We start from the raw sequence: 16,472 nt of genomic DNA, 5'->3' as shown, positions 1-16,472 counted from the left end.
GCGTCAACACAGGGCAGAAGGGGGAGGGGTACAGCGTCATCACAGAGCAGCCAGAGGAGGGGGTACTGCGTCATCACAGAGCAGACAGAGGAGGGGTGCAGCGTCATCACAGAGCAGCTAGGGGAGCGGATACAGCGTCATCACAGAGCAGACAGAGGGGGTGCAGCGTCATCACAGAGCAGACAGAGGGGGTACAGCGCCATTACAGGGACAGAGGAGGGGGTACGGCGCCATTACAGGGACGGAGGAGGGGGTACAGCGCCATCACAGAGCAGACAGAGGGGGTACAGCGCCATCACAGAGCAGACAGAGGGGGTACAGCGCCATCACAGAGCAGACAGAGGGGGTACAGCGCCATCACAGAGCAGACAGAGGGGGTACAGCGCCATCACAGAGCAGACAGAGGGGGTACAGCGCCATCACAGAGCAGACAGAGGGGGTACAGCGCCATCACAGAGCAGACAGAGGGGGTACAGCGCCATCACAGAGCAGACAGAGGGGGTACAGCGCCATCACAGAGCAGACAGAGGGGGTACAGCGCCATCACAGAGCAGACAGAGGGGGTACAGCGCCATCACAGAGCAGACAGAGGGGGTACAGCGCCATCACAGAGCAGACAGAGGGGGTACAGCGCCATCACAGAGCAGACAGAGGGGGTACAGCGCCATCACAGAGCAGACAGAGGGGGTACAGCGCCATCACAGAGCAGACAGAGGGGGTACAGCGCCATCACAGAGCAGACAGAGGGGGTACAGCGCCATCACAGAGCAGACAGAGGGGGTACAGCGCCATCACAGAGCAGACAGAGGGGGTACAGCGCCATCACAGAGCAGACAGAGGGGGTACAGCGCCATCACAGAGCAGACAGAGGGGGTACAGCGCCATCACAGAGCAGACAGAGGGGGTACAGCGCCATCACAGAGCAGACAGAGGGGGTACAGCGCCATCACAGAGCAGACAGAGGGGGTACAGCGCCATCACAGAGCAGACAGAGGGGGTACAGCGCCATCACAGAGCAGACAGAGGGGGTACAGCGCCATCACAGAGCAGACAGAGGGGGTACAGCGCCATCACAGAGCAGACAGAGGGGGTACAGCGCCATCACAGAGCAGACAGAGGGGGTACAGCGCCATCACAGAGCAGACAGAGGGGGTACAGCGCCATCACAGAGCAGACAGAGGGGGTACAGCGCCATCACAGAGCAGACAGAGGGGGTACAGCGCCATCACAGAGCAGACAGAGGGGGTACAGCGCCATCACAGAGCAGACAGAGGGGGTACAGCGCCATCACAGAGCAGACAGAGGGGGTACAGCGCCATCACAGAGCAGACAGAGGGGGTACAGCGCCATCACAGAGCAGACAGAGGGGGTACAGCGCCATCACAGAGCAGACAGAGGGGGTACAGCGCCATCACAGAGCAGACAGAGGGGGTACAGCGCCATCACAGAGCAGACAGAGGGGGTACAGCGCCATCACAGAGCAGACAGAGGGGGTACAGCGCCATCACAGAGCAGACAGAGGGGGTACAGCGCCATCACAGAGCAGACAGAGGGGGTACAGCGCCATCACAGAGCAGACAGAGGGGGTACAGCGCCATCACAGAGCAGACAGAGGGGGTACAGCGCCATCACAGAGCAGACAGAGGGGGTACAGCGCCATCACAGAGCAGACAGAGGGGGTACAGCGCCATCACAGAGCAGACAGAGGGGGTACAGCGCCATCACAGAGCAGACAGAGGGGGTACAGCGCCATCACAGAGCAGACAGAGGGGGTACAGCGCCATCACAGAGCAGACAGAGGGGGTACAGCGCCATCACAGAGCAGACAGAGGGGGTACAGCGCCATCACAGAGCAGACAGAGGGGGTACAGCGCCATCACAGAGCAGACAGAGGGGGTACAGCGCCATCACAGAGCAGACAGAGGGGGTACAGCGCCATCACAGAGCAGACAGAGGGGGTACAGCGCCATCACAGAGCAGACAGAGGGGGTACAGCGCCATCACAGAGCAGACAGAGGGGGTACAGCGCCATCACAGAGCAGACAGAGGGGGTACAGCGCCATCACAGAGCAGACAGAGGGGGTACAGCGCCATCACAGAGCAGACAGAGGGGGTACAGCGCCATCACAGAGCAGACAGAGGGGGTACAGCGCCATCACAGAGCAGACAGAGGGGGTACAGCGCCATCACAGAGCAGACAGAGGGGGTACAGCGCCATCACAGAGCAGACAGAGGGGGTACAGCGCCATCACAGAGCAGACAGAGGGGGTACAGCGCCATCACAGAGCAGACAGAGGGGGTACAGCGCCATCACAGAGCAGACAGAGGGGGTACAGCGCCATCACAGAGCAGACAGAGGGGGTACAGCGCCATCACAGAGCAGACAGAGGGGGTACAGCGCCATCACAGAGCAGACAGAGGGGGTACAGCGCCATCACAGAGCAGACAGAGGGGGTACAGCGCCATCACAGAGCAGACAGAGGGGGTACAGCGCCATCACAGAGCAGACAGAGGGGGTACAGCGCCATCACAGAGCAGACAGAGGGGGTACAGCGCCATCACAGAGCAGACAGAGGGGGTACAGCGCCATCACAGAGCAGACAGAGGGGGTACAGCGCCATCACAGAGCAGACAGAGGGGGTACAGCGCCATCACAGAGCAGACAGAGGGGGTACAGCGCCATCACAGAGCAGACAGAGGGGGTACAGCGCCATCACAGAGCAGACAGAGGGGGTACAGCGCCATCACAGAGCAGACAGAGGGGGTACAGCGCCATCACAGAGCAGACAGAGGGGGTACAGCGCCATCACAGAGCAGACAGAGGGGGTACAGCGCCATCACAGAGCAGACAGAGGGGGTACAGCGCCATCACAGAGCAGACAGAGGGGGTACAGCGCCATCACAGAGCAGACAGAGGGGGTACAGCGCCATCACAGAGCAGACAGAGGGGGTACAGCGCCATCACAGAGCAGACAGAGGGGGTACAGCGCCATCACAGAGCAGACAGAGGGGGTACAGCGCCATCACAGAGCAGACAGAGGGGGTACAGCGCCATTACAGGGGCAGGGGAGGGGGTACAGTGCCATTACAGAGAGACAGAGGAGGGGGTACAGTGCCATGAAAATACATGACATAAACACATTGTAAAGCACGGAAAACACTAAAATATAAGTTGAGAACATGTATATCACGGAAAACACACATGTGCTTTTAAATGCACACGTGTGAATGAGGCCCGAGCCTGCAATGTGACATGACGGCCCACCTTGGAAAGGAATGTCCACCATTCTAGACTGGTCCAGGAAAAGTCCATCCTCCAGGGACCGGGGGCCGCGTCTCCCAGCCATAATCTGCGGACAAACAAGACATTGTGACCTACAATATGAGACATTCACATTACCTGCAGACATGTACTACTATGTACTTCTCATCCGTCACCCCACAGAACGAGGACAGGTACCCTGATCATTTTATGGGGGGTATGCCATTGTCAGGAATGATCTGGCTCAGGAGATTGGGGATGATGGTTAATTACAATGGATAGAGATGAACATGAATGGGGGAAAAGGCGAATGACTGGTGGGAACATGTTACAGGACGTAGGGGAGGAGGGGAGACAACTATTGTCACAGATAGAAGTAGCGGGAAGCCAGTGTCATGATTATGGGGACTCTATGCGGATATTGATTGGGTAAATGAAACCCCAAACTCCAGATGGGCCGTCACTTCTTGAACACACTCGGAGATAATTTTATGGGACAATTGGTGGATCCCGAGCCAGAAATAATGTTCTGTTGGATTTAATTACAAACAGCACAGCGCTGATTGCAGACGTGGACATCGGGGATAACCTGGGAACACCGAGCGTAGAATGAGAACGTTCACTGTAAGCTCCAGGAAACACAGACCGGTCGCCATGACAAGATCAATCAATTATATGAAAAGTCCAACTCCAATAAACAGAAACCTACGCGACATACAGGTGAAACTCGAATAATTAGAATATCGTGCAAAAGTAATTGCAGTAAGTTCTGCAAAAGGGGCCCAAACCAAGTACTGAGTACATATGCATGCTTGTACTTTTCAGAGGTCCGATATTGTTCTATGTACAATCCTTGTTTAATGCTGGGTTCACACCTAGGCGGATTTGAATATGCACGTTTTTCTCACGTTTTTTTACCGTGATTCGCGGTAAAAAAAAACGTGCGAAATACGCGCGTTTCCGAGGGATACTTGGCTGTATCCCAATAGAACCGCCCGACCAAAACGCCCCAAAGAAGTACATGTACTTCTTTGGCCGTAGGGCGGTTTCCCGCACGTTCGTACTAGCGGAAAACCGCCCAGATGGGAACCATGCACATTGAAAATAATGACATTTCCCTGTTTGAGCGTTTTTCCGCGAGTACGAAAGCGCGGAAAAAACGCCTAGGTGTGAACCCAGCCTTATTGATTGCATGTAATATTCTACTTTTTTGAGGTTGTGGATTTGGGGTTCTTGGGGTTTCCATGAGCTGTAAGCCATAATCATCACAATGATGACAAATCACGGCTTGAACTATCTTGCTTTGCATGTAATGAGTCTCTCTCATATATTAGTTTCACCGCATAAGTTGCATTAGTGAAATAAATGAGCTTCGCACGATATTCTAATTATTCGAGTTTCACCTGTAAATTGGGATGAAATCTTGCTGTATATGAGGACAAGAGGGAAAGCTTTAAAAGGAGAACTATGAGGCGAGTGCTTTTCATTACACAACAAAGATTGGACTAACAAATTTGATCTCAGTTTTTGCGGACGATACGAAACTGTAGAGCAGTAAATTCCAAACTGGAGATATATTCACTTTAACAAGATCGGGATGAATTTGCAGCCCGGGCTACAAGATGGCGATTCAATGTTGAAAAATGTAAGGTAATGCACATGGGTGTAAAGTACGAGTGCACAAACTACAACTTGGGGGTGCTACATTAGGGAAGTCAGCCATGGAAAAAGGCCTGGGGGTGCTTATAGGTCCCAGATTTGGGGGTGCTTATAGATCATAGATTTGGCAATAGTAAGCAATGTCAACAAGCGGCCAGCAAGGCAAACAGGATACCCGTGTGCATTAATAGAACAATTGTATCAAGGGATAAAAGAGTAACACTTCCACTTTATAAAATCACTGGTTCGGCCTCATCTAGAGCAGTGGTTCTCAACTCATGGGTCGCGACCCAAAAGTGGGTCGCGAGCCCTTCTGCAGTGGGTCGCGGCGCCCTTCCTGCATGGAGCAGCCCATCTTCAGTAGGGAGACACAGAGGGGGGGATTTTCTGTCAGTACAAGGGAACTCCGTGTCTGGCAATATAGTGTATATTGAACTGTGATTGGAATTCCACATAGAAGTGATGAATATGCGGCTTTCTCAAACCAAAATTAAATATATATTGAGAATACAGAATAGAAATGAGTACTCACGCGGGAGCAGACCCCATGCAGACCAGTGGCAATGGCCTTGGCGGGGACCTCACATCGGAACACGTGACATTTCAGCAGCTGTGTCAGTTTGTCTCTGGCGACGTAAGCGAAGTCCCTACAATGAAGAAATGGCAGTGTAAAGGGTCGAGTACAGAGGAGCCGAGAGATCACCAAAGGATATAAAACCAAGTGCCAGATATATACTGTACCTCTCTCTGTGTACATCCGCAGCACAACAAGCAGACAGAAAGAGACGGTTAGTGGAGGAGAGATGGCCACACAATTCATGACAAGCAGCTCAGCTTATTGTACAAGAAAATTTGCAATTATTCCAAAGATGGAAAATCGAAAATCATGGCATGTGGGAGGATACGGGGCCCGCTCCACTCAGAGGGAGAGCCTTCCACTGACAGATGGCCGAGGGTTATGTAAGCAGTATATAGCCAGCATATAGCCAGGTTTACTCCAGTCATAGTCACAGTGAAAGTGGTTAGATGTAGTGTGCCAGGCCATACTGCAGCTGCTGTGCCCCGGTACTGGAGCCTATAGGAATACCACGAAAATAAGACACTGTCTTATATTTTTTTTGCCCCCAAAAAAACACACTAGGTCTTATTTTCAGGGGATGTCTTATTTTTTTAATGTGCACACAAAATGTACAACAATCTAAAGTTATCTGGTATCACTCCGCCTGTCACAGTAACCGGCGCTATAGAGGAAGTGTCGGCTAATGCGGCTCTGCTCCCTCCGCCGCCGCAACCTTGCTTTCTTCAGCGCCGGCTTCCTTTGCCATCAGGGGCAGTCGTACCAGCGGTGCAGCAGTGGGGACATAAGACAGTGGACAGTGCGGTAAAGTACGGTACCATTTACCGGTACACATTACAGTACAGTACCATTACATTAAGCAGTGCCTTCAGGGGGACAGCAGTTGGGGAAGTATGGTACTGGAGTGCTCCCTGTCACTGCGCTGGCCGGGGGGAGTCCCCTGTCATCCCCTTAATACAGTGTGTCCCTGCAGGCTGATACCATCTCTCCTGCTCTTCCCCCTCATATGCTACCACCAAACTAGGTCTTATTTTCAGGGTAGGTCTTATATTACAGGAATCTTGAAAACTAGTGCTAGGTCTTACTTTCGGGGTTGGTCTTATTTTCGGGGAAACAGGGTACTTCAGTTATAGTGAAAGGGGTTAGATGGAGTACACCAGGCCATACTGCAGCTGCTATTCCCCCGGTACTGGAGCCTAAAGGGATACTCCAGTGACAGTGGTTAGATGTAGTGTACCGGGCCATCTTGCGGCTGATATGCCCCGGTACTGGAGCCTAAAGTGATACTCCAGTCAGTGAAAGGGGTTAGATTTAGTGCACCGAGCCATATATTGCGGCCCATATGCCCCTTGTTACTGCTAATCCTGTGTTCTGAGAACTTTTTCCTTCCTCCAGTTTGAATATGTGACTCACAGTTCCCTGGAGAAGCCAGAGTCCACATCATCATTGGGATGACATATCCTCCCGCCACGTCCACTCAGCTGCTGCCACCCTCTGTTTTCTAACCCCGCACACATCACCTCCCATTCTGATGGGGGAGGAGACCTGATTTTTCTTTGCTGCAGATCGGTGACAGGCACAGGTCTCGTCCCTCCCCCAGGCTGCGATTGGACAGTGAAAGGAGAAGCAGCAGACTGATGGGCTCATCTCTACTCTCCTCTTCGGTCTTCCTTCCCTGCAGCCTTGACAACACAGGGAGGAAGAGTGTAGACCTCATTTATATCGTTTTCGGGGTTATAATAGGATTGGAGAAACACTTCCAGGTGAATTACTTTGTCTTTGATAACATGGAACCCCGATACGTATCCTGGAACTCATGCCACTCCTCATCTCAGGGTGTCATGTGTTGGGTATACCGTCTATCTTTGGCTTTCTGATATCTAGAACCGGAGATTATATTGACTGCCACAGAAAGTGACAGTAGATGCTCCAGTAGAGGGTCTGCCACACTGTTGCCAGCTCACGGTTACTCCAGACTCTCCCCGCTCTTGAGGAGTTTCCCCTTACCTTTTTTCTCGGCATCTATAGGGATGCACCGATACCACTTTTTTAAGACCGAGTACGAGTACCGATACTTTTGATCAAGTACTCGCAGATACCAATTACCGATACTTTTTCTTAAAGGGACAGGTCACATTTTTTCTAAAGCAATACAAACTAATGCTTTAAGGTCACTTTCTTAATATTATGATTCATGAGATGACGAGGGAGCATGACGCCGGCTTCCCGGCCAATCAGAATGCCGGGCGCTGCGTCATTGCACCCTACCCGACTTCCCGAATGGCCGGGAAGTCAGCTCCATGCTCTCTCATCACAAGTGACGAGAGAGCATGGAGCCGTTTCCTGGCCAAACAGGAAACCGGGCAGCGTGTAATGATGCGCTGCCAGCTTTCTGATACAGGAAGTACTCGTGCTAGGTATCGGAGCATTTGGGCGAGTACTCACCCAAATACTCGGTATCGGCACCGATACCGATACTAGTATCGGTGCATCCCTATATAATAGATTTATTCTTCACCCTCGTTAGTCGCTGCACCTCCATGGGAGGTGACGGCTCTAAGTAAATCATCAATAACAGTTCAGCACTCACCTCCCATCATCCCGTCCCACTCCCCACACTCGGATGCTGACAATAGGCTGAGAGTGGAGTACAGTCTCTCCGGCGGAGTCGTAGAGCTTCAGGGAATCCTCATCCAAGACCAGCAGCATGTCCTTCCCCTGGAAGACAAGCAATTCAGTGACACCCGTCCAGCTAACATCTACTCGATAACAAGCATCCTAATCTGCAGTCTGATGATATATGACAACATGTTTCTGTCTCATACAGCACACAGTCCATGTTTACTGATCAGCGATTGCAAATGCTGGTTGCAAGATTGGCTGAACAAGTCTGGTTAGAGGAGATAGGGGAACTTCCAATGACTCCTATTGTTTGTTTCTGAACATACACTATATCAGGGGTAGCCAAACTTCGGCCCTCCCGCTGTGGTGGAACTACAAATCCCATGAGGCATTGCATGATTCTCACAGCCACAGACATGACTCCCGGAGAGAGATGCATCATGGGATTTGTAGTTTCACCACAGCTGGAGGGCCGGAGTTTGGCTACCCCTGCACTATATGGACAAGATATTGTGAACCGCTGACCAGAACACCTCAAATGATTTAGTTCAGTACTTCTAGTGAAGGGTTCGGTTATTACTACATCATACAAAGACATTCTTAGACAATTGTGAGCTTCCAACCTTGTGGCAACGGTTAGAAGTCCCTTTTTCTGTCCCACCATGACTGTCCCCTGTGTACAAAGCCAGATCCATAAACACATAGCTTGACCCGTTTGGTGTGCAGGACTCAAGAGCCCTGACCTCAACCCTTCTGAATACAGATTGTGCGCTTAGTCTTCTCATTCATCAGCTCTGACCTCACAAATGCTCTTTCTAATCTTGTAGGAAGCCTTCCCAGAAGAGTAGGGGGTGTGAGAGCCATAAAAGAGGGAAGGGGGGATAGTCCATATTAATGGCCATTGTTTTGGCATGGGAAGTCCAGCAATCCCATGTAGGTGTGAGGGTCAGGTGTCCATATATCTTTTCCTGGAAGGTGTATGTATTGGAGAGGTTGTGCTCCGAGTAGGGGCTGATCCTGCAGTAAAACCTACCTGGGTCAGGCTCTGGTTGTGGAGTGACAACTGTCTGATGCAGCTGTTTACAGCGACGCTGCTTCTTCCGGGAGCCAAATCCTCCTCTGTCATTTCCACCCAACCGAGAGAAAGTACCGAAAATGTCTGCCAGATAGAAAAATCTGTTTTCACTCTCCTAAATGAACTGCACAACTAACTCCAAACTTTGTACTTTCATTGATTGTTCTTATTAGTGATGCACCTTTTTTTGGTACAGAATACCGATTTTTTTTCTGGTACTCGCGGATATGGAATACCAACACCAAAAGTCCCATTAAGGAAGCCGAGCGGCGTGTAATGACTCGCCACCATGCTTCCTGATTAGCCGGGAAGCCGCCTCTATGCTCCCTCGTCACCAGGTGACGAGGGAGCATGGAGCCGGCTTGCAGGACAATCAGGAAGCCAGGGGGGCAGGTATTGACTCGCTGCCTGATTGGCCAGCTTCCCGACCAATGAGTAAGCCGGGCAGCCAGTCATTAAACGGCGCCCGGCTTCCTGATTGGCCGGGAGGCGAGTAATGACAGAAAGCTGGCCAATCAGGAAGCCAGGCTGCGTGTAAAGACTTGCCGACTGGCCTCCTGATACCGGGATAGGCATCGGGAGCATTTGGGCGAGTACAAGTACTTGTGGATGGACAGAGAGGACTAGGAGAGGGACACACAGCCAGGTAACTGTCAGGACCCACCAGAGACATGCACCTGCGGGATTACACAGAGGACATTTAAATGGAGAGATACCTGTGGCCCGGGCCCCGAGCTCTGTACAGACTCCTGGTCTTCTCCTTGGTCTGCAGAGCTGGAAACATAAAGAACAACCAATTCTAAACAGAGAACGTTCTCTGGATTCTCCATCATAATGACACAATGACGGATTGCTACTAAAACATCTCATTCATCAGCTGCAAAGAGCCAGAAACTGCTTCTTCTACCGCACAATACAATATACTATAGACATGCTGAGAGTGTGTCATTACTATGGAGGTTGTCACTCTCCTGAGGGTCAGATCCATGAGGTGGAAGGTGACTTCCTCAGTGTCATTACTATGGAGGTTGTCACTCTCCTGAGGGTCAGATCCATGAGGTGGAAGGTGACTTCCTCAGTGTCATTACTATGGAGGTTGTCACTCTCCTGAGGGTTAGATCCATGAGGTGGAAGGTGACTTCCTCAGTGTCATTACTATGGAGGTTGTCACTCTCCTGAGGGTCAGATCCATGAGGTGGAAGGTCACTTCCTCAGTGTCATTACTATGGAGGTTGTCACTCTCCTGAGGGTTAGATCCATGAGGTGGAAGGTGACTTCCTCAGTGTCATTACTATGGAGGTTGTCACTCTCCTGAGGGTTAGATCCATGAGGTGGAAGGTGACTTCCTCAGTGTCATTACTATGGAGGTTGTCACTCTCCTGGGGGTCAGATCCATGAGGTGGAAGGTGACTTCCTCAGTGTCATTACTATGGAGGTTGTCACTCTCCTGAGGGTCAGATCCATGAGGTGGAAGGTCGCTTCCTCAGTGTCATTACTATGGAGGCGACACTCTCCTGAGGGTCAGATCCATGAGGTGGAAGGTCACTTCCTCAGTGTCATTACTATGGAGGCGACACTCTCCTGAGGGTCAGATCCATGAGGTGGAAGGTCACTTCCTCAGTGTCATTACTATGGAGGTTGTCACTCTCCTGAGGGTCAGATCCATGAGGTGGAAGGTGACTTCCTCGTTATTACTATGGAGGCGACACTCTCCTGAGGTTCATATCCATGAGGTGGAAGGTCACTTCCTCTGTCATTACTATGGAGGTTGTCACTCACCTGAGGTGGAGATCATGGATGTGGAAGGTCACCTCCTCTAAGTCATTGTAATCTGACAACTGCTCCTGTGATGTTTCCTGAAGAAAATATGTACACAGCCACGGGTCAGTAAAATGAAGAGCATGTCATCCATTGAACACATCTGTCTACCAGAGAAGGCCTCTACTGCCGGTCACACAAACGCCAATCTTCAGGAAGTTTCACATGTATGAAAGCAACACAACACGGACAATGCCCATGAATGGGGTTTTGTACTATGGAGGCAGGCGGCCTTCATCTGTTTAGTCATTTTTTTATCATTTAAAAGCTGGTTGAAAGTTGGTAAAATCAGCACGTGAATGGCCGGCATTGCCATTATCTAAACCTTAGAATGAAAGTCATTCCTATCTGCCCGAAACGGTAACGAAAGCGAAATGTAAAATGTAAAATAATTGTCAGGCCGAAACCGAAAAAAAAAAATATTTTTAATTTTTTCAAATGTTTTAAATATTTTTTTTTTTTATTAATTCATTATTTTTAATTAAATGTTTTTATTTTTTACTTTACTTTTAGGGGCTTCGGGGAAATATTGGGGATCTAAACAGACCCCCGATATCTCCCTTTTAAAATAGAAAAAGAGATTGAGGACACAGAGTCCTCATCTCTTTTTCTGTGTCCCTTGTTATCAATGAACAGGGATCCTCTATACCCTTGGTTCTCAACTGGTGGGTTGTGAACCAAAAGTGGGTCGCGACCCCATGTTCAGTGGGTCGGCACATGCCTTCCACTTTTCTAGGTGGGAGACTCCTCAGCCTCCCCCTAGCGCAGCACCATCAGTTCTTGTGCCAAGCAGCCATTCCAAATATGGTGCACAGCCCTGAATATCAGCTTGAGGTGGGGACGGCTGGAACTATGTTGACGAGGGAGCTCCATACATCCATACATTGCTTACAGCTCCCACACGTGTCCTGTAGAGGTGCCTGGACTGGACTGACGCCACATTCTGGCTCCCGGCACCTCTACATGGCACGTAAGGGAGCTGTACAAACAATGCACATATGGATGGAGCGCCGTCACAGCACAGCAGCAAATTCTGGACCCCAGGCTGAGCATCCGCTCCAGTTCTAATAAAGTAGGGAGACTGGGGGGGGGGGTCTTAAAAAAAAAAAGATAAAAAAAAAAGAAAAAAAAAATTTTTTTTGGAATGTGTATATGTGTGTGAGAATATATGTGAGTGTGTGAGATTGTGATCCATGAGGTGGAAGGTCACTTCCTCAGTGTCATTACTATGGAGGTGACACTCTCCAGTACCCCGCAATCGCACCTACTGCGTGTTCTAGTGTGGAAGGTGCATCGTGTTGGTTACCCGAACGCTTGTTACCGCAATGCTGTGCATTCCATTGCAGGGTGACTTGGGTCGCGACTTAATGGCCAAGGACAAATGTGGGTCCTGAGGTTACACAGGCTGAGAACCACTGCTCTATACTGAGTGTTCCTGTTCATTTATAACTTGAGAACAAAGTATATTTACTAGAACCACAATCGTGAATGAACAGGAAGTGATGTAGGAGGTGATGTAGATCACTTCCCATTCATTCATAATTGAGGATATAGTAAACATACCATGTCCTCAATTATGTACACACACTCAGCGATCACTGATCACATGACTGCTTGTACCCGCTCTCCTCTCTGACACGCTGTCACAGGAGCGAGCGGTGCGGGGAGGGAGGAGAGCTCAGCCTCCTGTGACAGCGCTGTCTCCGCCCACACACCGCTCTGCCGGACTGTGATAGGAGGCTGAGCGGTGTGGGAGGAGAGACACCGGCCGCTCACAGCGCTCTCCTCCCGCAGCGCTCGGCCGGCTGTCACTTTCACAGAGCAGCACCAAGCGGGGAGGAATGAAACCTGGGATGCGCCGATTTAGCCAAAAGTGCCATTTTTGGCCGATATGTTTCGGCGGCCGATATATCGGTGCATCCCTAGTTCCTCCGATATATCGGTGCATCCCTAGTTCCTCCGATATATCGGTGCATCCCTAGTTCCTCCGATATATCGGTGCATCCCTAGTTCCTCCGATATATTGGTGCATCCCTAGTTCCTCGGATATATATCGGTGCATCCCTAGTTCCGGTGCATCCCTAGTTCCTCCGATATATCGGTGCATCCCTAGTTCCTCCGATATATATGTGCATCCCTAGTTCCTCCGATATATCGGTGCATCCCTAGTTCCTCCGATATATCGGTGCATCCCTAGTTCCTCCGATATATCGGTGCATCCCTAGTTCCTCCGATATATCGGTGCATCCCTAGTTCCTCCGATATATCGGTGCATCCCTAGTTCCTCCGATATATCGGTGCATCCCTAGTTCCTCCGATATATCGGTGCATCCCTAGTTCCTCCGATATATCGGTGCATCCCTAGTTCCTCCGATATATCGGTGCATCCCTAGTTCCTCCGATATATATCGGTGCATCCCTAGTTCCGACCTTTAGATGAAAGAAGAGGGACGACAGATACACCTACCTCCTCTGTCGGGGTGAGGTCAGTGCTGGGGGAATACATCTTAGGCTCCCCGTTGAGGTCGGATGGCGGCTCCCATTGTGTGGTCCCGGTGGGGACGTGCCAGTAGTATGTTCCGGAAGTGTCCTGCACCCTCACCCACCCGGAGGGAAGGTCAGAGTCTGTGTCCATGGCATTCCTCGGCCAGAAACAATCTGTGGAGACAATTATTTCCTATTAAACAAGGCGGAACACATCACTGGGACTAGACCAGTATGGAAGTGGAATCAGTTTCCTAAACCAATGATGGTCAGCTTACTATAGAGGGTCTCACGTGTGACCCCTTACAATGCCAGAGGAGCTCACAATATGTAAGAGGCCGCAGACATACCAAAGGGGACAGTCAGAGAGTGCAGACATACCAAAGGGGACGGTCAGAGAGTGCAGACATACCAGAGGGGACGGTCAGAGAGTGCAGACATACCACAGGGGACGGTCAGAGACTGCCCATCATCGGTCACCTATCTACCACCGTAGCAGCTTGGTAGCAGACAACTCCTGGACTGGTATGGGTTACCTGGGCACTGTGACACTTCAATATAGACTGTCCGGGGTGGATTGGTATGGGTTACCTGGGCACTGTGACCCTTCAATATAGACTGTCCGGGGTGGACTGGTATGGGTTACCTGGGCACTGTGACCCTTCAATATAGACTGTCCGGGGTGGACTGGTATGGGTTACCTGGGCACTGTGACCCTTCAATATAGACTGTCCGGGGTGGACTGGTATGGGTTACCTGGGCACTGTGACCCCTATAGACTGTCCGGGGTGGACTGGTATGGGTTACCCAGGTACTGTGACCCCTCAATATAGACTGTCCCAGGCGGGTTGTATCTCACCTGTGTCATCCGGGGACCCATAGGACGGGGTGCCCTGTGACAGAGTCGCCCAGCTGGAGTCCTCGTCACTTCCGGCCGTGTTCCTCATTCCGAATAGCAGACTTGCGCTGCGTCCAGTGTCTCTGGGGCCGTCGGTCGTCTCTTTGCCGTTCTCCTGAACCTCGGAGCTCTGTTCAGAGGTCTCCGTGGTGACGGGATCGGTGAGCTCGCTCTGAGGCGGCGTCAGATCGTCTTCCTCGTCTTCTCCGTCTTGGATGAGCAGCGGTGATGCGTTGATGACACCGCTGCGATTGACGCAGTTCAGCGCAGATACTTCCAGTTCTTCCAGCTTGGTGCATCTATTGCTCTTCTCTTGGTTCCAGTTGGTCCAGTCTTTGTTGCCTTGTTCCGGGTCCGGGTTGCAGTTCTGGTCCTCTTTCTCGTGCTCGGCCGCTTTGCGCAGCTGGTTCTGCCCTTCCTTCAACCACTTGGGGTTGGTGTGTTCGGACGGGGTGCCCCCGCCCAGCTCCGCACTGACCAGCCCCATGGCGCTCTGCAGGTCGGTGTGGGCATAAATCTGGCGGCTCTTCGGGGACAGGAGGTCGTTGTGAGAGGTGATGAGGTTGAGCGTGAGACTGGACACTGGACTCTTCTCCATCATTGGTCCAGACATGCTAACGGTGAGGCTGAGAGAGACGCAGAGAAGACCAAAGTCATCCCATAATATCAAATCCACGGTAACTGTCACCCATCACCCCGGATTTATTACACTCCCAATAAAAGCAACCCCACCTACTGGGCCCAACTCCCCGCTACTAGAGCCCAACCCCCCCCCTACTGGGCTCAACTCCCCGCTACTAGAGCCCAACCCCCCCCCTACTGGGCTCAACTCCCCGCTACTAGAGCCCAACCCCCCCCCTACTGGGCTCAACTCCCCGCTACTAGAGCCCAACCCCCCCCCTACTGGGCTCAACTCCCCGCTACTAGAGCCCAACCCCCCCCCTACTGGGCTCAACTCCCCGCTACTAGAGCCCAACCCCCCCCCTACTGGGCTCAACTCCCCGCTACTAGAGCCCAACCCCCCCCCTACTGGGCTCAACTCCCCGCTACTAGAGCCCAACCCCCCCCCTACTGGGCTCAACTCCCCGCTACTAGAGCCCAACCCCCCCCCTACTGGGCTCAACTCCCCGCTACTAGAGCCCAACCCCCCCCCTACTGGGCTCAACTCCCCGCTACTAGAGCCCAACCCCCCCCCTACTGGGCTCAACTCCCCGCTACTAGAGCCCAACCCCCCCCCTACTGGGCTCAACTCCCCGCTACTAGAGCCCAACCCCCCCCCTACTGGGCTCAACTCCCCGCTACTAGAGCCCAACCCCCCACCTACTGGGCCCACCTCCCTGCTTCTAGAGCCTAACTATTCCTACTGTGGCCCAAATACCCCGCCTTGCCCTACTGGGCCCAACTGCCCCCGCCTTGCACTACTGGGCCCAACTGCCCCTGCCTTGTCCTACTGGGCCCAACTGCCCCCGCCTTGGGCCCACTCCACTAACATCCTACAATTAAAGCTGAAGTGTGATCTGCCTATACTTCACCCCCAACATGAAGATTACTAAAAACATTTCTGTATTCATTACACATCTTATTTTATACCCAGTCATCTCATCACTGAGTCTCTGTTCTTCTCTATACAATGCAAGCAGATCATGGCTGAAAGGAGCCAGCAGGAGGGACAGCACCCTGCCTCCGAACTTCTCTCAAGAGCCCTCAACCTGATGCAGGCTATTGGGAGGAGTTATGCAAATATCAAAGTGCCTTGATGGGTGGGGCATCAGTCTGGAGGAGTGAGCGTTCCTGGGCAGGCTGTATAGCACCTCAGGTAACGCCCACATGTGATGCGGAGCCTCTGATTGATAAAACCGAAATCCAATGAATGAAAAGGGGTGGGGCCAGAGACAGTCACATGATTCTGGAATGGACAGATCTCTATGGAATGTGGAAACATTTACCTGGAGATGGAAGAAGACGCTCATTCTTCATCCAGAGCCAAACCTAGAACAAGGAGAACAAATTATTAGATCCAACCCGACCGCCCTTCCCCCCACCAGATCATCACCCCCCCAGATCACCATACCCACCC

The 16,472-nt window shown here is 51.8% G+C and overlaps 1 protein-coding gene across 1 annotated transcript in view; it reads right to left on the bottom strand.

Moving 5' to 3' along the window:
• LOC108800934 (amyloid beta A4 precursor protein-binding family B member 1-like) overlaps positions 1–16,383 on the bottom strand; it is a 24,774-nt gene extending 8,391 nt beyond the window's left edge. The window contains exons 1-10 of the mRNA XM_018572918.1: positions 16,348–16,383; positions 14,357–15,029; positions 13,481–13,671; positions 10,975–11,051; positions 9,912–9,969; positions 9,154–9,279; positions 8,089–8,216; positions 5,663–5,668; positions 5,454–5,568; positions 3,266–3,350 (exon numbers count right to left, since the gene is read on the bottom strand). Coding sequence (XP_018428420.1) covers positions 3,266–3,350; positions 5,454–5,568; positions 5,663–5,668; positions 8,089–8,216; positions 9,154–9,279; positions 9,912–9,969; positions 10,975–11,051; positions 13,481–13,671; positions 14,357–15,029; positions 16,348–16,365 — 1,477 coding nt within the window. The 5' untranslated portion in view covers positions 16,366–16,383. The remainder of the gene's footprint in view (positions 1–3,265; positions 3,351–5,453; positions 5,569–5,662; positions 5,669–8,088; positions 8,217–9,153; positions 9,280–9,911; positions 9,970–10,974; positions 11,052–13,480; positions 13,672–14,356; positions 15,030–16,347) is intronic.
• Positions 16,384–16,472: the final 89 nt, after the last annotated feature.

The sequence above is a fragment of the Nanorana parkeri genome, unplaced genomic scaffold (genome assembly GCF_000935625.1).
Source record: "Nanorana parkeri isolate BGI_ZX_2015 unplaced genomic scaffold, ASM93562v1 scaffold2169, whole genome shotgun sequence".
Taxonomy (NCBI): domain Eukaryota; kingdom Metazoa; phylum Chordata; class Amphibia; order Anura; family Dicroglossidae; genus Nanorana; species Nanorana parkeri.
The sequence above is the reverse complement of the archived record's forward strand: the minus strand, read 5'-3'. Positions and strand labels throughout refer to the sequence as shown.